Source organism: Falco naumanni, chromosome 4, assembly GCF_017639655.2.
Source record: "Falco naumanni isolate bFalNau1 chromosome 4, bFalNau1.pat, whole genome shotgun sequence".
Taxonomy (NCBI): domain Eukaryota; kingdom Metazoa; phylum Chordata; class Aves; order Falconiformes; family Falconidae; genus Falco; species Falco naumanni.
The window spans coordinates 81,785,171-81,808,243 of NC_054057.1; the positions used below are offsets into that span (position 1 = coordinate 81,785,171).

At 51.0% G+C, this 23,073-nt stretch overlaps 1 protein-coding gene and 1 long non-coding RNA gene across 2 annotated transcripts in view; both read right to left on the reverse strand.

The window, feature by feature from the left end:
* Window positions 1-17,413, reverse strand: part of ADAP1 (ArfGAP with dual PH domains 1) — a 62,765-nt gene extending 45,352 nt beyond the window's left edge. The window contains exons 1-3 of the mRNA XM_040589982.1: window positions 17,081-17,413; window positions 6,420-6,550; window positions 4,823-4,914 (exon numbers count right to left, since the gene is read on the reverse strand). Of these exons, the coding sequence (XP_040445916.1) occupies window positions 4,823-4,914; window positions 6,420-6,550; window positions 17,081-17,165 (308 nt within the window). The 5' untranslated portion in view covers window positions 17,166-17,413. The remainder of the gene's footprint in view (window positions 1-4,822; window positions 4,915-6,419; window positions 6,551-17,080) is intronic.
* A 2,702-nt stretch (window positions 17,414-20,115) lies between these two features.
* LOC121087414 lies at window positions 20,116-21,137 on the reverse strand. The gene is made up of 2 exons (XR_005827599.1): window positions 20,411-21,137; window positions 20,116-20,274 (listed from the first exon to the last, which is right to left on the reverse strand). It is a non-coding gene; the product is annotated as an uncharacterized LOC121087414 (long non-coding RNA).
* Between the last annotated feature and the right edge of the window lie 1,936 nt (window positions 21,138-23,073).

Below are 23,073 nucleotides of genomic sequence, written 5' to 3' on the forward strand. Positions count from 1 at the left end.
AAGTACTGGGCAGGGACATGGATGTACCTCCAGTACTGCAAAAGCCCCATAAGAGTTTGCCTCCACCTTGTGTCAATTTTAGCCAAGCATATGTCTGAACAAAGCCTTTTTCCTTTGCTTTTACTCAAAAATGATGTTACCCTGTTGCTCACTGGTGACTCAAAACTCAACCATGTGCTTGCAGTGTGTCTGCCCCAGAAAGGACTGTTTTACAGCTCTCGCTCTGCTGCTGCGGTGTACAAAGCTGGGCCGTGACCACTCATGACCATCCAGAGGGAGTTTCTGTGGTTTAAGTTCCTCACCCAAGGCCCTCTGGGCCAACACTGCAGTGGTGTAGGAACATCCCTGAGTCTGGGACTTGTTTCAGCCTCAGGGACTCCCCAGTGGTACAGAAGGTGGCTGCACTGCTCACTGCTCCTGATGCACGGGCCAAGGTGCTGGCAGACAGAAGATGAGAGAAGACCAAAGGGATTTTTTTTTTTTTTTTTTAATTGGGCGGGGTTTTTTGCCTATGAACAGCTGGTAAATTTTCCCTGGGCAATTCCAGACCACCCCTCCAACTTCTCCAGCCTTTGCCAAGCATCTGACAGAGCCAGGAAGCCACACTGGCATTTCTGGAGGATGCAGAAGCCAGATGCAGCAGGCAAACACCACGTATTTCCCAAGGAGTCAAACACAACCTCATAAACAAGATGAAAAAAGGACAAGCTGGCACTGCAGCATTTCTTCCCTCTCGCTCTGAACTTTGCCGTTCTTCAAGCAACCAAAGTAGCACTCTCAACTTAAGAAGCTTCAAATGAACAAACAGCCTGTCTTTATTAGGGCTCGTACGTTCGCATCCTGCCGTGCCAAGTCTGAGGGCAGCTCCCACAAAGCCTGCCCAGCTGCCGCAGCCGGGCAGCACAACTTGTCCTAATTAGAAGCATCCAAACCTCTCGATGCTGCAGAACGTGGGTTGGCACACAACGGCACGGTGCCAGCGCTGGATGGAGGTGTCACCCATCGCGACGTTACCCAAGGCTGCAAGCCGGGAACGACTCATGCTATTGCAGCAACTGGACTGCAGCGAGGCAGGGAGAGAGCTAAATACATACCCCTCGAAAAAGCAGCACTCCCCTGCTCCTGTTTAGCATGCGCCTGTTGGAAAGCATAGAGCCTCCAACCAGAGAAAGAAAAATACAGCCTGGAACACACCACCCTTGCAACATTCCCAATACCCGCAGCTGCTTCTAACGCAGCAGTGTCAGAAGGAGATCTGCTACTGCAAGAAGTCGCATCTACCCCAATGCACCCTGCTGCCATTGCACAGACCCAGCAGCACTGGTCCAGAGAACACCTACACAAGCAGAGCTCCAGGCTCTGGTTCAGAAATCAGGGTATCCAGGTTGCAAATTGTGCCAGTACAAAACAGGTACAAGTTGGGAGCACAAAAGAGCCAGAAATTGGTCCTGCTGCCACTTGAAGGATGACCAGCCTTGCCTCATCCTCCCAATCGATCAATAACCAAAAAGAAACTATACCAAAAAAACCCACTCCTTAACCCTCCTGCCTCCGTTTCTCACAGCTGCAAGCCCATCAACGTGCCTCTCCACTGGGCAGCGGGAAGAGCTGGGATGGAGCGGCTGCCCCAATGCCACCAACTGGGTGCCAGCATGGTCCCTGTGTGCTCGCAGACAGCTCTGACAGGGCTGCAGCTGGAGCTCAGCCACCGCTTGGCAAAGCTCCCCAGAGTGCAACTACACCGCAGGATGGAGGAAGAAAAATATCATAGCGGCAAAGCCTGAGCTGCATTATCAAAGGAAGCCAAACCAACCAAGCACAGAACCCGCCACAGACATTTCTGCCAGCCCGACAGCAGAAGGAATAAAAATGCTTGTGGTCTTTAAGCTGCCTGAGCTGCAATGTGAGCTTTCGCTATCTCTCAGCCTGACCCACGCAAGGAGAGCTGGGTGCGATGTGCACCGGGATCTCAGGACACCCCAAGGTGCAGAGGGACCAACCCTGCTTCTAGCCAGACTCCCGCAGCAGGGATGCTCCCGAACAACTGGAATGCCAAATAGGCTCCTGCCCTGTAAGCACAAACCCGCAGCTAAGGCTGGAGTGCAACGTTAATTGCATTTAACTAAGACTTAAGAGCAAACAAAATTAAAATCCCCTAGAATTGTGTTTCTCCTATCAATGACAACTAGGTGAAAAAATCTTATTTTATCATCTTCAACATTACAAGTTCACACAAGTCTCAAAACAGCACAGCCAGCTGCTGGGATTTTGGAGCTCCGCGACACAAAGGTGGTACTGGATCTGCTCAGGACCGCAACGCCTCACGAGAGCTGCCTGTTCACCAGGAGAGCATCCACCTCCCAGCTGCTGGCAGAGCCAGTGACCTCTCCTGCCACCCAGGTAGCACAGAGAGCTCGGGGCACCCTTCCTCCTTGTGTCTAAGAGGCACTAAGGAGAAGGCAAAGGAAACAGGCATGAATAACGCTCTGACAAAAGACTTTTTGTTTCAACCCAACTCTGCAGAGGAGCAAGAGAGAAATTATCAGCGATTTTCCTTTTGTAGCTGCACCATCTTAGGAAGTACCATCTATTCACACAGCAAGATGCAAGAAGCAGTGGGTGCACAGGGATGAGAAGGATGCCAGAGCCACCTGCTGGGGCCCCGCAGACCCCATGGGCATGGCGAGACATGCATCATAAAACTCTGGCCACCAAACCCTGCAGTAGCAGGATACATCTGTCCTTGGGCTGCCAGTCCTACTGTCAGGGGAGAAAGAGGCAGGATTTTGTGCACAGAGATGGATGAGTCAACGTCGTGCCCGGAATGTGAGAAAAAGCAGGAAGCCTGGCCTGCGTTAGGTGGAGGAACAGCAGTCCTGTTGTCGGAATGTGGGCAGGCAGGAGCAGGCAGGTTTTGTCCCTGACTGTCACAAGGCAAGTGTCCCCCACCTCCTCCAGCCACAGGGTTTGAGGTGTTGTTTTTCCAAATCCTTACCAAATCACAGCCCCAACCTTTCAGACCCTCACCCACAGAAGCACTTCTGAGTCCCCAGAAAACCCCAAATGAAGCATCTTCCCAAAGCCAGGACTCAGGGGTGATGCTTGAAGACCAGTTCAAGGTGGGAGGAGAACCTGAAAGGTCCCACACACCCAACATGGTCAAACATAGGCAGACCCCTTCCCTCCCTCTGCCTTGGGAGAGACAGGGTTAAAAGCAAACAAACAAAAAGTTTACTTTGCTGAAGCTGCTTTTCTGAAATGAGAAAAAAAGCAAACCCAAACCAACGGCGTTGCCATGCTGCATTTGCACCATCCCCTCCCCTGGACCTGCGGGATTGCTCTGGCTGGGAGCGCCTTCCCGCTGGCTTCTCCTTGGGCTCCCTCCCGCACAGCAGAGGTGTTTCAGCAACAGCAAAGGTAAGAGGCTGGGGCTTTTTCTCCTGGACAAAAATAATCCCAGCAAGATAATTACAACACGGAGTTGTGCCCCTTCCACAACACACAGTAGCTTTGACAATCCTCAAATCATTTCTGTACTTTTAAGAACCACGGAAGCTGCTGCCAGAAGCCATTTTGGATAAAAAACAAGATCTCGAAACACTGCATAAATGGTTACTTTTTTTATTGTCAGGCCAGGCAACGCCACTCACACCTGAGCCTTCCCATATTTTGCATTTGAGCATCATCAGACAGGGGGTAATGGACGCATCACCGAGGTATTTCATAGGCACGACAGGTACCTTCTTTTCTATACTTCATGTCTTTACTATAGAAGGCTTTTTGCACTTTTTGCAACATAGGAAGCCAATGACTCTTCTTAATAGCTATTACAAGAAGATTAAAAATATAGATAAAGTAACTTCGAGGGCGAGCATAGGTACTCATGAACACCTTCGGCATGATTTCAGGTTTGGAAAACACAGCAGAGCCTTCCTACCCAAAGGCTAACGCCTCAGGCAGGGAGCCCTGTGAACCCTTCCAGCACTTCTCCTTCGGGCACCTCTTACCATGCCTGAATCCACCAGCCGGCTGCTCAGAGCCTTGCACACCATTTTCATGCCAAACCACATCTCCCTCTTCAACTAGCGGCACCCACATCAGGCAGCAATATTGGGAGGGACCTCAGGGACCAGCACCCACTGGTTCACCAACGCTAAAACACTGGCTCTGGAAATAATGCCCTCCAGACCCTCTGTAAAGACTGGTTTCATGAGGATACAAAACACTCTTCATACTTTGCAGGGCTGAATCCAAAGAACAATTTCAGCTCATCCTCTTGCTCCCTGGATGATACAGCACGTTCTGCTCAGCCCTCCTTGGGCTATGAAGTCTACCCCAACCTACTAGGGAGGTTTACTCCGCACCGTATGGGAGACACCTTTTCACTTGCCTTCGCAGAGGATTAGGCAAAAGAAAACTCACCACCTGGGCACTAAACCCCAGCATTTTTGCATTACAAGTGACCTAGCATCTCACACAGCAGGTAAGGAAGTTTTGTTGGGATGCAGAAGGGCTGTTTGGAAAGGTGAGGAAATCAATGGGTAGAAATTGGCATTGTTGTAGCCTTAGAAACTTGGAAGAGGTTGGGGGACAGACAAACTATTGACTTCCCTGCATCATCTTAACTGTACTTATTTAATAAGATCCCACACATAGTATAAACTCTACCATATGTGTGCAGAAGAAAAAAAAAATAATCAGGCCCTTTTAGAAATGAAACCTTTGTGGCTAAAAAAAAGTATTATGCAAAACCCAAGATATTACAGAGGCTGCAGCTGCACAAACAAATAAATGCTGTTTACCAGCAGAGGTATTTACTTACGGACAGTCAAGAAACGTTGGCTTATAATAAAACGGTGGCATTTTAGACTCATATTTTGCTTTTGCTACATTGTTTCCATTCGAGGCCATAAACTGTAAAAAGAGGAAAAAAGAGACTTTTAAAAAATGTTAACAGTATTTTCCTTTGTCCTATTTTGCTTCCACAAAGTAATAAAATTATTGGGATGGGGCCTCTGTTCACTAACTGAGAGGTTTCCCCAGGACTGTGCACAGAAGGGATGCTGTAAAGATTGTGCCTGCAAACCAAGGGCTCAGAAATTAATATTGATTATTATTGCCAGGGCTCTCCCACCGAGAGTGGATACAAATATGACACTGAGGATAGGTCCGTGCCCAGCCACACGTGCACGATCCCCACGTGCACGATCCCCACAGGAGCAGAAGGCACATGCAGTGGCATTCCCATGCCTGCAAGTGGGAAATGAGACAGCTCCCAGGGAATCCAGCACAGAAATTAGGTAACCAGGGGGTGAAACCTTACACTAACTTTAAGTGTCCATATGTTACGGCTCCAGCAAGGTAAGAGTCTCTGACAATACGCCCTTTGCTTTGCATCACATCACTTGTTCCAAAGAGATAATTTGATTTTTGCAAAGCCGTGCCAGCAGCCTCAGAAAGGAGCTTGAAACAAAAAACCAAAACCAATTTATTTCTTCCCTGACAGCCCTCCTTTCCTTCTGATCTTGTATATGAATGGCTAGTTGAGAACTTGGGAAACAAAACCACGTATTTCCCTATTTATAAATTTTATTTAATTAATTTCACAAGTGTAGAGATCCCATTCTTTTCCAGGCAGCCATGCTAAATATGTTACGTCTTGTATCAAACGCCTAGCATGCAAGCATAACACGCAGCTAAGCTTTCTCCTTTTTTTACTTCCCCCTAAGCATTTTATTTCATTATTTTCATGTTTTTGAGCTTCTCAAGTTTACACATGCACTCTAGTCTCAAAAAAATCAGGGATGGGAAAATCCATGCAACACAAAGGCCTCTTTTCCTCATAAAACACATGAGTCCATGAGCTGTGGCTTTCAGGAAAGCCTCAAATCTACAACACAGAAGGTAAAGATCAATGACTGACAGCATTCTTCGTGCCTTTAGAGACACCAACAGTCAAAGGAGAGCAGTTTCCTGGGCAGGCTGGCCTCTAGCAACATCACCCAAACCTAGGCATGGGGGTGGCATCAAGAGAGAGAATTTAAGAGTCTTCAACACCAAATGGAAAAAAAAAACAGAAAATGCTGAGCTGGGCCAGGGCTGGTAAACTTGAGGTCTAGTCTACCGTCAAGGCTAGGCTAGCAGTAATGTAAGAAACACAAGACAATTAATTTAAAATTAGTAATTTCTACACACTCTGTTTCATTGACACTTTTATTGGGGTGGGGAAATCCTCACAACTTCATGAAATGGCTATTCCATTTTCCAATCAGCATGACAGACCTCGTTGCCACATTGGGACATGTTTTCTGAAATCCCATCTGTTGTGGCACCTTTCGAAAGGACTCAGGTTTACAGCTGCGCTGGTAAAATGCAGCGACCCAAACTCACTGGTACTCCCAAGTCTCCAATGCACATACCTCCACTTGAGCATCATCCCAGTCATCCAGACGGACCGACTTCACTTTGCTGACTTGGGGAATATTGCGATGGATTCCTGAACAATTCAAGCAGATGAAGATCCCTAGGCTGTGGGATGCCCAGTCTGGATCTGAAAGCAAGAAGGAAAGAGACAATTCCACTTGACTGGTGTATTGGATTCAGCGCAGGAGGAAGGAGAGACAGGGCAGGACCGGGCATGGCAGGGGAGTTCGGAAGTCACCAGCTCCAAGTTCCCCGATTTTAAAAGCATCAAATAAATATACAAGCAAAACAGAGATACGTGCTAGTTTACACTGATAGTAGCACAAATGAAGCTAATAATTAACAGACTTGCAATCTCAAAAAAGCCCAATATACAGACAACTGCACATGCCTGAGACCTCCAAAACTCACTCCACGCTCACACGAAGGTAAGAGGTGAATGTCCAACTTCCATCAGCAAATCCCACCCAAGTGCTACATGGAACAGAAATTGCACAATTACACCAAACAGCCCAGGGAAACCGCTATGCTGCTCCCTTGCCTTGCTATTTTTCATTTTATTTTATTTTACTTATTTTTTACAGTGGGAGTGTTCCACAGACAGACTTCCCTCCCACAGCTATGACTGCCCAGCAGCACAGCCCTCCACGCCAGGAGGTGTCCAGCTCTTGCCTTAACGGAGAAACGCTGCCAGGGGCAGCTCTGCACTTTCTCTGAGCAAAACTATGCACTGTTTACAGCCCCGAGTTGACATCTCACACAAAGCACTTGAAACACAAGTCCCTTGCCTCCAAATTCCTCCTCGGGAAAGGCATTGCCTGCAGGATGGGAGACAGAGAGGAACAGGCGGAGGGCAGGACACATCCACCAGTGTCCCTGGCGCTGCCTCGCCAATAAAGCCAATACAGGGATCTTTGTTTGAACTCCAACGAGCAAATGTCAGCCCCTGCTATTCCAGCTGCGCCCCGGCAGAAAGGGCTGCCTTGCAAGTCACCAAGTCAGCCCTACATCCCCCCCGTCCCCTCCACGGAGGTCCCCTCGCCCCAGCCTCCCCCAGACCCGTGCGGGCGGGAGTCCCCGGCTGCCCCGTCGCATCAGGCTGTCGAGGGATAAGGGCAGGTCTTCCATTCTCACAAACCATTATCATTTGTTTATTCCCCCGCAGTAATTACACTAAATACTCCTCACAGCGCAGCAATTATTTATAAAAAGCAAGGGAATGCGCTTTCTCCTCCTTATACATATTTAATGGTCTGGCTGTGTCAGTGCAGTGGGAGCAGGCTGAGGGGCAAGGCAGCTCCTCTGCACGGGGGACGAGGGTCTGCCACCAGCCCTGCCCGCAGGGAGGGCCACCAGCCTCCCCAGCACACCCCAGGGAAGGCAGATCTGGTTCCCCAGAGGTGGCTGTGTTCAGATATAAACCCCAGAGCTAAACGAGCAGCTTCATCGGACATGGCTGGGTGCCCACCCAGGAGGGGAGCAAATTCCCAAGCTGTTACAAGACCCACCAGCCTCAGTTCCCCCGGCACAGGGCTGGCACCAGCAGCCACAAATAAAGGTGTTGGTTTTCCGTTTCACGTGGTCTCTCATCCTCCTGCAAGACCCCAATGACCGCAGCTCAAGCCTGGCAAACACAAAACCAGTCACGTCGATCTAAGTGCGCCACAGCCGCAACCGAGTGCTGCCCACATCCAGCCATGCCAAGAGGACCCCCACCAGCCCCGACCCCCACACCCTCACCCTGCTCCTCCCACGAGGACCAGGTGACCCGGCTTCACACCCCAGGCCAGGCATCCCCACTTCTTCAGATCGTGAAGATTGCTGCCAGTTATTGGGTTACAGGTTGGCAACAAGAAGCAAGAGCTCTGCACGCTCACGCATGTTTCTGTGCTTTAGCTCCTTGTGCTGTCCTCTCCCACCTCCAAACACGTGGCTGTAATCAACATCTGGGACGCACCAAACCTCCCACCACAAAAGTACTCCAAGGTGCAGCACTGCTGCCCCGTGGTAGCCCAGGACCATGGGACCCAACGGTGGGAGTCAGGCATGGTGAAAGCACTGGGGTCTCCCGCTGAAAAACCCACCTCTCTGACTTCCATGCAGAGGATTTGGCACGAGGAAAGGCAAGAGGGTCTGGAGGACGGGGTGGCCACAGAGCTGCAGCAGTAGCGAGGAAGAGGAAGCCATGGCAGCAACAGTTGGAGTAGGGAGCTAACGTGGCCATGGGCTCCCAGCCACTCCGTAACCGTGCTCAAGCCTTCTCGATGTACCAACATCTGATCAACGTGGTGCCAGACAAAGAGAAAGGCGTATGAAAGCATGTGTTGGCCTCCACAGGTTTTATTAAGAGCCCCAATGCCTGTTTTAACAGATTTATCTTAGGCACGCAGGCGAATTTCTTCATATTGTCTACAACTTCCTAGACTCGTGTTTCCAAAGTCCTCTCTTGGAGCCCTCTATGGAGTTCCAAAGAAGTAACCCCTCTGCCGCCTGCAATGCTGTGAGCAACAGGACCAGGGGACATCACACCTTCCTCCAGCCAGGGAGGAGGACACGCCTGGGTGGAGGAACACTCCGCAAGGAGATCCTCAGGCTCAGACAGGAGGCTCCAGCTCCAGTGGACACTGAGCCAACTCACACCCAAGCCATCTCTTCTTGGCAAGGGTAAACAGCACCTCAAGCAATGGGTTTCAATCACAACTGGCACTTTAAAGTGTTCTCCTCACAACAACAGTATTTTCTTTAAACCAGACTCTTAAATATGCTTCCCCCCTGCTCCAAACCAAGTCAAGCCACATCTAATTAAGAAAGGAAAAGCTGGACTAAATCATAGAATCAGGGAACCATATAGGCAGGGTCACATGTGCATGGTTTCCAGAAGACAGTACTTCAGGGGAGCAAACAGAGACACAGGGTCAGTGGTGACCCAACCCTTGGAAGGGATGCTCTCAGCTTGTTCAAGAAAACCACACCTGCTCGCTGTCTCCTCCTGGTCGCCTTCCTTTCAGTGTTTCCTCTCTTGCCTAGACCCAACTCCATGTCCACCCAACACCAACAGCACCCCACACAGCAAACTTCGAGGAGCACCATGTCAGAGCTGCTCATTTCACTTGCCCCACCAGACCCGCTACCAGCGCTTTGCATTGCTGCTGTGTATTAATAGCGACTTCCTCTTCATCGCTCTTCTGGTTTTAAAAATACATATCTCTTAAATCCCAGATCACATGGCAAGCGTGGAAAGAAGAGTTGTAGATGCTCAGCAGGTTGTGTGCTGCTTTGCCGGGACAGCTGCGGCCCAGAACGCCACAGATTTGGCAGTTGGTTTTAGTGCCAAAGGGAACACCGGGCAGGAGAATTCAAAGGCCCTAAGCGCTGAGCTAGCCCCATCCAAAAAATTGCTAAGGAGCAAAATCCCCCAGAACCAACCAATCTACCGGGAGAAGTCTCTCTGAAATGTCACTGTTGTTATTAGAGATCATGGCTCTTGCTCTCCTGGCTGAAGACATCTGGGCAACCCAGCCCAGGCCTCTCCCGGACTTTAGTTGAAAGCCAAAAGGAATTTCTAAGCATTGTCTAAACAGGCCAGAGGGATATGGACCCACAAAAGCCCCCCAGGCTGGTGCAGTCTTCTGACCCCTCCATGCCACCACTCTGCCCACGGAAGGAGGAGGGTGGAGGATTCCCTGACTTCATCTTCTGGAGGGCTCTGCCAATGCCGCTTCCCCTTCTCACCCACTCCCCGCACTTGTGACTCCTTTTTTGAAGAAACCTAGCTAGGAGATTGCTACACCCACGCATCTTCTGCTGGAACTGGTGACAGATCCCCAGGCAGAGGGTTGCTGGCCAGGGTGAGCACCCACTTCTGCAGGGATGCTTTTCCCAAGCCCTGTTGTAAGGTTTGGGGCTGTGGGCAGCTCCGGCGCTGCCCAAGCATGCCACAGTCCCTCTCTCTTCATTTCTGCTCTCCAGCACAAATGATGTGAAAAACTCGTAGCTCCAGAACATGGCAAATAATGCCAGCGATCTCCAACCTAATCACAGACTCCAACTCTTCCAATGACTGCACCATTGCTTCAAGATAAGACAACATCTTATCAAGCACGTGAATAGCTTCACATAAGCATCTTCCTAACAGACAAGTGTGTTTTGGATCAGCACCGTTAGTTTAGTGAACTAGTGACCCCCGGCTCTACAACTGACAAGCTGAGGTCTCCATAGCTAGGTGAAGTCCACCTTGCTAATAGACACTTAAACAGCTGGAATGTGTTCTCCATCCTGGACATCACTGGGGAGTTCAGTAATTTTATTTAAGCCATTTTGTCTGGGCGGGTCCCAAAAAAGCACACTGAAATGGCAATCTGGACCTTTTGAGTACTACCCAAAAAAGATAATTTTTTTTCTAAGCCTCCAGAGTTTCAATCAAACAGCAGTGAAGCCTAATGAAAACTTGCCAGCATGCTTAAGTTCCACACAAATTATTATATTCCATTATTTCAAGCCAAAAAGAATAAGGACTAACACAGAGCAAGAGGAACATTAAACCAAGTACACTGCTGTACGTGCAGAAAGTCTCTTACCCTGCAGCATCATTGCTCCAGGACAACCAATGCCAGCTCTAGAAGGCTTTCACTGCCCAGTGTGGTGGAGATTTCTGGTCACTTCCAAATAGATTATAAAAATGTAGTGACCCAACTTTCAAAACAAAAATTTAATGCAATGTCATTTTAAAAATTGAAAAAATAAACAAAGCTAAACTACACTCCAGAGAAGCGCATTGGGGTGGTTTTTTCCCCATCTTGTTTGTCTGAAAGGGAAGACACAGCCAGAGATTAGAGAAGCATCCAAAGCAAAAGTAAAACACTTGGGCAACAGGGCTAAATTCAGAAATCAGCTGCACCACCCCAGCCCCTTTTGCCACCACAAGCCCCAGGAAAACCCAGCACAGAGAACAACAGACTCTGCAGCTTGAACCCAACGTTACTGAACAGAAGAGCAGCCCATGGAGGGAAGAACGAAGGCTGGACCCAGAAAAATAACAAGCAAGAGGAACCAACCCAAAACATAGACAATTTACACAAACCAGGAGAGCAGAGAAAATTGGAAGTGGGGTGGCAGTGGATTTTTTTTTTTAATAAATTACCAATTTTTCCTGTATCCAGAATATAAACATAGGGCTCCAGTTTGAAAATCCCTGGATGCCATCAACACAAAAAAATCACATGAAGCAGAGCAGTAGTAGTCTCAAAATAGCCACGACACAAGAGCAAGAACTCGAGTCTCAAAACTTACCCCTGCTCCACCTTCTGCCTTAAACCACAGTTATCACTATACATAGCACAGTACATTGCTACAACAAGTATCTCTGAGAACGTGGCCAATGCACAGCAATACCCCATTAATGCATCTGCCAGCACACAAACGACCTGACCCTTAATTAGCTGCCTGGCTGCATCCCTGCTACACCAGCTGGGTGGGAGCAAGTGTTTTGTTGGGATGGAGATTCAACAGATTTTTTTGATCTCTCTCTCCCCTGTTTGAGGTGATAAAGACCAATTAGAAGGGACAGAAGGACCTCTCCAGGTAGGCAAAACCTTTTTTACTCTGCGCTAGAAAGGTAACTCATGCCCTATGACACGGGATATAATCACAGGGATTTTGGTGCCACCAACACAAGCCAAAAGCCTTTTCTGCTTGCGGCTCAGCTGCTGCTGATTTCCTCAATGCCCCAGTCAGGACAACCTTGTGTTCCGCACCAAAGTTCTGTTGCTATTTACTTTGAGGAAAGATTAGGAGGTTAATAAACAGACTTTGGTCATGCATGTTTAAAAATAACAATAAAAGATGTTAAAACTGAAGCCAAACAGCCTCCCACCAACACTCCTAAGTAGGAAATTTTTTCAGTGAAGGCACTAAACTTGCCAAAGGCTTTTTATTCTGCTGGCAGGTCTCAGCAGCCCCCTCTGCTCGCTGCAGCCCACGACTGTGCTGCAACCCAGGCACCAGGGCTGGACAGAAAACACCGTCACATTAAACCTCCTTTGTTTCAAAAAGTCCTTTTCCCTGCAGAAAGCAGCATTGAGCTAAACATGACTGCTGTGGGATTATTTTTTTTTTTTCCTTCTTACCCCTCCAATCTGCTTATGCCCGGGGAGAAGGGCTGGCAAATTCCCAGGAAAAAACAAATCACTCTTTTAAGTGAGAGGACAATGGAGGTGCGGGAACAAGTTTCCACTTTCAGACTGAAAACGAAAAGCCTGTTTCACGCCATTAGAGCGGTGAAGCTCTGGAACAGCTTTCCAGTAGGAGGTAGTGGGGGCAAGAGAGAGAACTAGCTGCACGGCAGAGCCCCATCGCTCCACGGCGGGGATGGGGAGATGTCGCTGCGGATGACAGCACTAGGCAGGACCCGATGACTCACTCGGTTGTCTTCCCGATCTGTGTTTTCAGGACCGGTGGTTGGATAGGGAAAGGAGAGGGCTGAGATTAATCCCTTTCAATGCCCCCTCCCCGCCCCCCCCCCCCCCCCCCCCCCCCCAATCCCGAGCAAATCAAGCAATCCCCAGCATTCCTGTGCTTCCCCTCTCATCACCACCCTCACTTCATGGCATCAAGGGAATGGAAAATATTCACCTGCTTTAGAAATGGGAAGATGCTGGGCCTGCAGGAAAGGTGTTTACAACCACCTCAGCCACCCACCACCCACCCTCTGGCTTTTATACACACCGTGACACCAAAATACCAGATCTGCCCAGCTTTGCAGCACAAAGCTCCGACACCAGCTCCCCTCCTTCTGTTCTTTCTCCATCCCTCGTCCCCTCTGAGCCTTGGGCACAGGGGCTGATGTTACCCAGGGTCCATGTCCCAGTAATTCATCCACAATAGGAAAGATAAAAACGATAAAAGCAAGCCACATAAACTGCAGGATCACTTTGATGGGATTTCCATTTCTGTCTTCAGAGCCTCCCTGTCCTCCTACAATGTAAAACGCTTCTCTCCCTGTGGAAACACAAGCCTAAGTCACAGAAAAATGGAGTAAAGAGAGAAATACTCAAGGTATTGTTATGCCCTGAGATAACCATCCGTCTCATGATGTGAGGAAAGATTGCCTGAGACAAAGAATCATTTAGGGGAAAAAAAAAAAAAAAAAAAAAAAAAAAAAGAAAAGGCTGAACTGCCACATTAGTCTGAAGAAAAAAAGATTATTCTAATACATGAGAGCCATTACACACCAGCAATTCAGTAAGATTGCTCAGTTTGCACTTAAGACTGCATTTACCATGCTGTCTTCACTGTGAAAGCACATCTTTAAACCCACCAAAACAAACAGCTGCAAACCAACATCCTGGACCCTGACTCCAATAGAGAAGTGCATAATGACAGGGCACCCAGTGCCCCAAATAACCACTTTATTGCAGTGGCTCCTACCCCAGAACTCAATCTCAAAGATGTAGCTAACACAATCTCATTATTCATTACAGATGGATGACATTTTTGTAACTGAAACACTTTTTATCCAAAACAACCTTTCACTGCAAATTAAGGTTTTGTAAACATACAATTAATAAAAACCTAAGTAGAAACTTAAAAACAAAAGAACCAACCCCAAACCTGCAAGTGAAAAACGTAACCTCCCAGGTTTTGTTCCACTCAGATTTTCAGTTTCTACTTTAGCATCCTTTCTGCATCCCCAGCTTTCATGCTAGGGCCACGGTAAACCCGTTCTCCCTACCTGAGACATACCCTCAAAATCTGGGAGGAGCTTTTGGAAGCTCTGCTTTTGCACGAGAGATTTTTTGCCAGACATACACACTGGTCCTGGGGAAAACACAGATCTGACCTTCCTGAGCATCACGTTCAATACCACATTCCACCCAGCAAGTGTACATATCCTGTGTGCAAACCAGGGGAACACACGCCCTGAACATCGCAGCCCTGCTTGTAGGACTTGGCCACTAAAATAATCCTCAATTAAGTGGCAAATTCTTGCCCAGACCCAGGCCATCGTCAGGTTTTGCCTGGATCTCCCCAAGGAGATGCAACGACGCTGCAGGGGACGAAGTTACACAGCCTAGGAGGAAAAGCACTGCCTCCCCTGATGCTCCCTGTCCATCCCGAGCTTTGATTTTTTGCACGGTCACAGCTTAGCTGGAAGGATGCCAAGCTGCGAGCTCTTCTGCATCAGGAACCCAGGTTTTTATTACCCGAGTATGTAATACCTGGGACAAGCTGTTACTTCAGGGCTGTGGCTATCGAGCCTCCTCACCCAAGTACCAGAACAGTAACAAAAGAAAATACCTTTTTTGACAGCAGAGAAGAAAAAAACCAAAAAACTTTCACTGACTGGCTGATTTCTGAAACAGGTATTTCCAAGAGCAAAAGAAAACCCAGCTGACTTCCAAAACCACAAATTAAAGTGACTAACAAAGAATTTTCCCATTACATTTCTGACCCATCCTGTTCTTTGTTATCAGTATTGCTGAGCTAAATGGCTACCTCTTATCATGGATCCCTCACTAACTGGGGGTTTCAGGGAAAGAAACACACCCACCTGAGAAGCAGCAATAATAAATCAGGGATCTTGACCTTTTGCATCTCCCCCACCTGCACCACATCAGCACTATGATGATACACACATGTGGGAAAGCACAAGCCCTGCTTTCCTCATCTTCTGTTCATTCCTCACCCTCCCTCTTCTTTCATTCTCACTTTATTTTCTCTGCTTTGGTACTTTTCTCGTGTCTAGCTGTCCACACAGTTCCAGCTTTTCCCTTTATTTTTGTGTGCATCCCACTTCTCAGCAAAGAACGTACTCGCATCCCATCCTGGAGGCTCTCTGGACCCATCCTGCATTATCTCATACTCAGAGACACCTGGCCTGCCAGACCTGCCCGGGATGAGTAACAGAATTCAACCTGAATACGGTATGTATTACCTACAGACACAAGTTATATACTTTATGTTAAGCAGCCCAGGGCATGTCAAGTTTATTGTCACTCCCAGGCAGACAATCACGTTACAGCACCATGAGTAGCCCTCATTTGCCAAAGAAAGTGAAGCAAAACGATCACTAAAGAAATTGGGTTGACAAACAGAGATCCAGTCCCAGGGAAGTAATGCCGTGATGGTTCAGAAGAGAGGCTGAATAGTATTAATATAGCACATCTTGCGTTACAAAAGACACTGGCCCAAATTCTCCTCTCCGAGTTTCAGATTCACTAAGACATCTCTGCATGCAAATGTCACCAAAAGCAAAATGCACTTTTGCTGTTTTACAAGCCCATTCGGAGCCTTTAACAACAACCCTCTTTCCCTGACGTGAGCTATTTTACTAACCTACAGCTTCACCTCCATCCTGCTGATGCTGAGAAACTTGTTTTGCAGAGGGGCTTTATATTACACACAGGGCAAGGGAGGATCACCCCATTGATCTGAATAGCCCAGGCTCATCAAGCCTTCTCCAGGAAGGAAAAATTTAGGCAGACACCTCTTTGGTGAGCCCAAGCTGTGCTCAGCCAGGTAGCTCAGAGGTGGGCTGGTACAGTTAGGCAGTGCCAGGCAGCAGATGGGTGGGAGCAGGCAGAGCAGCGCTGCAAAGCAGTTCGCGCTACGCAGAAAGTTCTTTGTCCTTTGCAGCCAGGTACCCAGGGGACACAGCACATCTGAAAGTGAACTGCGGTGTCCCGAGATGTAGCTTAGAGACATAAAACCACTGGTAATGGTACGAACTGGAGGGTGGTATCCAATAGATGTTGGAATCCTAAATAGATCAACAGCTGGAAAAAATAACGTTCAGCTGAAGCGTTGGGTTTTCTTTAACCTACAGAATGACAGAGGCTGGAAAGGACACCCTTTCCCTGCACCTCTTCAGAGCCATCCTGCTCAAGCCCATACAAATTTAGATGTTTCTACATCGTGATTGAAAATAATAATAATAATAATGAAAGTGACTCGCTATGCAATTTGCTAAGCTTCTCAGCGGCAGGTCCCACCACGCCATGCAGACCCCGCTCGGGAAGGGCAGAGGCTTCCCCCGCTCGCACATGGCGCAACGGGCGGGGAAGATGCTCCTCGCTCGGGTCCCCCGGCGCCGCGGGGGGAGCAGGGGCTCGGCCGAGCGGTGCCGGTGGCAGGCGCTCGTCGGCGGCCCGGGCTTGGGGGTGGGTGCCCCCGCCGGGCGCTCGGCCCCAGGGCAGAAGCAGCGGCGACGGCCGGGCTGTTGGCGGGGGACAAGCCGCCTGCAGCGGCACAGGGCACCCCCCGCCCTCTCCCCGGACAGAGCCCCCCGCCCGCCGCCGGGCTACCGAGGCCCGGGCTGCACTGCAGACCGCGGGGACCCGCCGGGGATGACATCAGCGCTGCCACGGCCGGGTGCGGAGCCGGGCGGGGAGGGGGGGGGGGGGGCTGTACCTCCGCTCGGCGGGCACGGCGGCAGCGCGCCCCCCAGCCCTCCACCCTGCCCCGCAGCATCCCCCCGCTGCATCCCCCGGCGGGGGGTGGCGGGCACCCCCTCGGCGGGCACAGCCCCCGCCCTCCCCGGGATGAGCGGAGCCCCCCGCCCCGCCGCCGTCCTCCGTGCAGCCGTGCGGCTCCGTGCCGTGCCGTGCCGTGCGGGCAGGTGCGGCCGCCGCCCGCGCCCCCCGCCTCGCCCTGCCCTTACCCGGGGCGGCGCAGTCGGCGCACGCCGCGTTGCCCGGCCGCTGGAGCAGCTCCAGCAGCGCCTTCCTGCTCCTCTCCTTCGCCATGGGGGCGGCGGGCGGGCGGCGCGGGGCTCCGCTGGGCTCCGCCGCGGCTACGGCAGCCTCATGGCGCGGGGCGGGGGGCGCTGGCGAGGCGGGCGGCGCGCCCGGGCTGCTCCATCGGCCCCGCTCGCCCCGCGCAAGGTGAACGCCTCCGGCGGGGGGACGCACCGCGCCGGTTCCTGCCCTGGCCGCCTCCTCGCCCCGTCGCCGCTGCCAGAGCTGCCGCCGCAGCCGCCCGCCCGGGCACGGCGCCGGTTCCGCCTTCCTCCGGGCCCGGGGGGCCGGCGGCTCCCTGCGCCGCTCGCCCGCGACCTCCAGCGGCCGCTCGTCGCCGGGGCGCCCCGGCCCCGTGGGGGTCCCCCCCGCGTCAGGGCATCCCACCCCCCGGGTGTCCCCGGCCCCATGGGGTCCCCCCGCGTCAGGGCATCCCACCCCCCGGGTGTCCCCGGCCCCGTGGGGCTCCCCCGCGTCAGGGCATCCCACCCCCCGGGTGTCCCCGGCCCCGTGGGGCTCCCCCTGCGTCAGGGCATCCCACCACCCCGGGTGTCCTCACCCCCGGGTGTCCCCGGCCCCCGGCGGTCCCGCCCCAGGCTGAAGCTGGGGTGCCCGTGCATGCCCCGGCCCCACCGCCCGGCCGGGGGGAGGTCTCACCCACCGGGAGAGAGGGACTGGTGTATCAGTGGGGAGGGGGTTGGAGGTCTTTGGCTGGGTAAGGTGGTGGCTTGCAGCACCCCATCGCTCACGGGGTGGGGTCTCCCGGCTGGAGCACCCCGGTGGGTTAGTGAGCAGTGCTTTTGGGGTGCCTCTGTAACACCAGCGTCTTTTGGGGGTACTTGTAAACGTATCACTGGTACCCACCCATGCCTTTCCTTCACCGCCGTCCTGCTGAGCACACATCACTGTCACCTTCCATCCTTGCACCTTGGCAGGTCTGTCCTCCCAGCATCTGGCCATGCTTTTTATACGCCTCCATGGTGTCAAGGGAGTGTCAGGGGAGAACTCCCTCCCCCCCCCTCCCTCGCCCTGGGCAGGGTGGCCCCTGTCATCGTGGCTGTGCTGCTGGGACCGAGGGTGCAGCCACCCACGTATCTCCATGAGTGTACCACTGGGAGCCGGCAGCGTGACCTTGTAGCCAAGGTGGCCATTGGTACCCTGGGGTGCATGAGGAGCGTGGCCAGCAGGGCGAGTCCCCCCCTCTGCTCTGCCCTGGTGAGGCCACGTCTGGAGTGCAGTGTCCGGTGCTGGGCTCCCCAGGACAGGAGAGACAGGGAGCTGCTGGAGAGGGGCCAGCGGGGGCTGCGGAGGTGATGGGGGGCCCGGAGCATCTCCCCTGTGAGGGGAGGCTGAGGGAGCCGGGCCTGTTCAGCCCGGAGCAGGGAAGGCTGAGGGGAGCTTCTCAAGGTCTACAAACACCTTAAGGGCAGGTGCCAGGAGGACGGGGCCGGGCTCTTTTCGGTGGTGCCCAGCGGCAGGACAAGGGGCAACGGGCACAAGGTGCGGCACTGGAAGCTCCACCTGAACACGAGGCAGAACTCCTTTCCCTGGAGGGTGCCGGAGCACGGGCACAGGCTGCCCGCAGAGGCTGCGCTGTCTCCTCCTCTGGAGACGTTCAGAACCCGCCTGGATGTGGCTCTGTGTGACCTGCCCCAGGCGACCCTGCTGTGGCGGGGGCTGGGCTGGATGATCCCCAGAGGTCCCTCCCAACCCTGACCATCCTATGACTCTGTGATCTCATGCCACTTATGGGGTAAAGCTCCTGTCCTTGTTTTACCAGCTAAGGACCAGAGGGTGACTCAGGGGGGTATGTGGGAAGCTTTTGGCCAAGGAGGGGTTCAGAGCTGTGCCTTGTAGGCTGGCGCTCTAACCCCTGCTGAAACCTTCCTCTCAGGTATGGGTCACAGGCATGTGTGGTGCTGCTATGACCTACCTGTGGTTTATACAGCTCTGCTTCTGGAAACATTTTTGGTTTTGCAGAGCAAGTCCCCCATTCAAATCATTCATCTCTGCTTCCTCCAGCAAAGCAGAGCACTCTCCTGCGAGCTCAGCTCACGCCATTCATGCTCCCCATGAGGTCCAGGGCATGCAGGAGTGTCTGCAGCAGGAAGGTCCCAGTAGCTCCTGGACAACTTCCACAACCAAATCACCATCTTGGTCCTGCAAATGTACACAATGTGAGCAGGTTCCAAGCAACACTTTGTGGGAGAAAACAGCACACACCCTTAAAAACGGGCAGAATCATGGCCGCTTACATTTACAATGCTCCCCTTGCCCGGAATATATTTTCCTAAATGACCTTTGCGTATGTGCTCTCAGACAAGCACCTGTAACCAAGTTGATTTTTTGACCGTTTTAAACTGATGTTGGACTGTTCCTTGCTGACTGCAGCATTACGCATCGTGCTGGGGTTTGCTGGTTTTACAAGTGTAGGCTGGTGATGTCTGGAAACCCACTCCCACACTCACCAAAGGCATAATCCCCCACAGGGGCCTTTTGTGGAGAAGCTGAGCTGCTGCATCCAGACACTCACCTTCCCCAGCCTCTGGGTCACTAACACTAACCTGGAGCAGAGCACCGACATCTGACATCCCCCCAGTAAAACCAGCTCCAGACAGTATCTTATCCCCAATCCTCCACACCTGAGCTGTACTCAAGCTTGTCGGTGTAAACGCCCACCGGACCAGAGCTTTGCCTGAGGCCAGGTTAGGCTGGGTTTTCATTTGCACACCGGCTTTTCCAAAGTATGCACTTGCTGAATTCTTCATGCAATAGCCGGGATGCTGCACATCATCATGAATTTACCGAGGGCAGGGGCTGGGAGGAGGGAGGGGGGTTGGTTTTAAAGTCTGTTTAGCTTTCCAGTAAGACTTATTGATTCTCTTAATTTTTTGTTCTCCTGGTTGCTAGGCAATCCCTCTCTCTCTCCTCCGCGTGCTGGAAACCAGGGCTGCAGACAGAAATTTATATCTTGTAATAAAATCAAATATAACAGAGCTTGTTGTCAATGATGAGAGGGGAGCATTTCATAAAGGACGGGCGGAGCAGGAGAACAGGGCCAGCGAGGGTCGATCAATAGCGGTCCTCAGCATTTAAGTCCCATCACAATTACTCCAGACTTCACATCAGGAAACAAACAGCCCATGTGGGTGGAGGGGACATGGAAGAAGAAAGAGAAAAGTTGGAACTAAATGAGCCAGAATTGAAGATAAACTTTTGTTCAGTGGAAAATCAAAAGGTTGATTCCATCTCACCTATATACACGTATGTCTGTGGATTTACTGCTGGTTTATCAAAGGTTAAGAGGCTGGGTGTTGCTCCAGTGTCAGTCAGCACAGTGCTGATCCAGGGCAGGCAGTGAGGCTCTCCTGGTGGACATTGGCTTCTAAAGATTGTGATTCCTGGTGCTGAGCAGGGACAGGGTCAGAGTCTACCATCCTACACAGGGTAAAGGGCAAAAGCTGCCCCAGCAAGGCTGGCCGGGCTCCCGGGAGGCTGATGGGCACTGCTGCTCAGGCTTACCCATGTCAGACTGTCCCCTCCTGCCCATGCCCACAGAAGTGGACACCTTCTCTGAGCTTGTCCCCACATTTTGCCTGGGGGTATGACCTGCCAAGAGGACGCTTCGTGAATTTGCTCCTACCTCTCACAAATTCTCTGGCCAAACTGGAGACCAGTTATTGCTGTCAATACATCACCCTCATTCAGATGCTTTCTGTCTCTCTACTGCTAAGTGACCTGTTAAGTCTGATATAAATTTCTATACATATGTATAGAAATACATATTTATGTGTAAAATGTGTTTGTAAACACACACACTGTTAACTCTGTCTTTTCTGAATCACAAGGTTGTTGCCTTAGAAACGGACATTATTAATGTGATCTCCTAAGGTGCTAAGCACAGTGGCAGCAAGGGCAGCCTCTGGAAATGCTGGACTCTGAGGTCAGGGCAAAGGATGCTCAGAAATTCCTGGGAACCTTTCCTCAGCTTTGTGGTGATGTTCCGAAAATGCACAGACATAACTATACCTTCTACTTGCCCTTCCATATTAGCTTCTTTCACTCTGAGACTGCAGCAGGAAAGAGCTGCTTACATTGTTTTTTAGTTAATTTTGCAGCCCCAGCCCTGAAATGGCTAAATCAATGTCACAACCATGCAAGTAAAATGGTGTTAAACTCAACCCTTTATGTGACCCAGGAGTGCATTCACAGCATAACGGGGGGAAGTGTTACAAATTCCTGTGTGAACAGCAAACCTTAACAGAAATATCAATAATTCATGCTACTGCAACTGCATTCAAGCAAAACTCTCTAGAGTAATAGACACACCAGGCTGGATCCCTTAGGCTTCCTCAGCACCGCAGGGGAGGCAGCTCTTGCAGCTGGAGGTTTATGTGAACAAGCCATAGCACTGGCCACCCGCACCCATGCTAAAGCAGCTCGTTTCCGTTGCAGTATGGTTTCCTGTTCAAAAGAAAAAAAGAGAAAAAAAAAAAAAGAAAGAATCCAAAATCCTAGAGATTTTTCCTTTAAGAAAAATGTGTATCTAATTTTCTGGGTTATCCAGTTAAAGTGAGAGCGGCTACAGCTGGAAGGGAGGAATGCCACAGAGCAGCAAGCTCAGACCAGGGCAATTAAAAACTCTTGAACTGAAAACCTGATACTGATGCCAACTTTCTCTGATTTTGATCAAATTGCTTTATGAACCATGTGAGATTTTTCTCCTGTAGAAGAGGGAAAAGCACACGCACTGCATCTGTGTGGTTAGGATGTGTCGGTCAACTTGGAGAGGATGACGATGCAAGAGAAAATGATGCAAGGGTGCAGAAATAACAGACGTGAAATCCTATGTCTGCAGAGCTGCTCTGCACCTGCACTGGCCCTCGAAGGAAAGGCATCATGCAACTCTAAAAGCGCCTCACTGCCAAGTAATTTGCAGATCAGGGTTTCCTGACATTTGCATATTTGTTAACTTTGTTGCAAAGCTCAGTGTTACCACTGTGAAAAAGGGGGAGTCTTTCACTCCCATGATGTAATAGCTGGGCAGGTAATATCCACACCAGGCCACAGAGATCCTCGGTGAGGCAGAAGAAATGGGGAGAATGACGACAAGAAGGGGGATGCAGAGCAAAATCTCTCTGCCGATTGACCTACACACCATTTTTTTAGGCTTCTGCAACACCCTAGAGCTGAGAACTGCTCTCTTGCAGCCGTGCCACAATAAAATGGAAAGTAGCTCCAACCACTTTTCTGTGGCAGCCTGTCATGTCCTCAGGACATCCTTTCAGTTTCTCTTCTGCCTGCGCTCTGGCCAGGCTCACCACAGCGATGGACTGGTTTGGAAATCGGTACATGGCCGCAGGGGCTGCTTAGTCGCTCTGGCAGGGCGGTTGGAGCCAAGAGACATCCCAGGGAGTGAGGGGGTAATTGATAGCTTGAGGATGTTGGATATTTGTACGTCTACTCCACAGCACAGGGGGAAACCTCAATGCAAGAAAAAACCCTCACTGCTACAGTCCCGTTGCTGTTGTACCAAACCCATTTCATACAGTGTAAAATACGACGCGGAGGGGGCAGCTGGGGCAATTGGCTCCATGGCAGTCACCAGGCACCCAACTGGAGCTATGCTGATTTCTACAGCCTAATGGCAGGCTCTCTTCAGCTCTCACAGAAGATGAAATCAGACCAATGAAGTCAATAATTCACCTACACCAGTGGTAGACCACTGCTTTTAGGATTATTCCTGATTTATACTAATTAAAAGACTTAGGCCTGGGGAAGCTCTGTATGGAGAAAGCCAACATATGTGTGAAGATACTCATATGTTGGGCTATCAACTCCTCCAAGAAAAGTCACAGTGATTATTCAAAGAGGGCCATCATCAATTCAGTCTGAGTCACAGACAGCAGCAGGACAG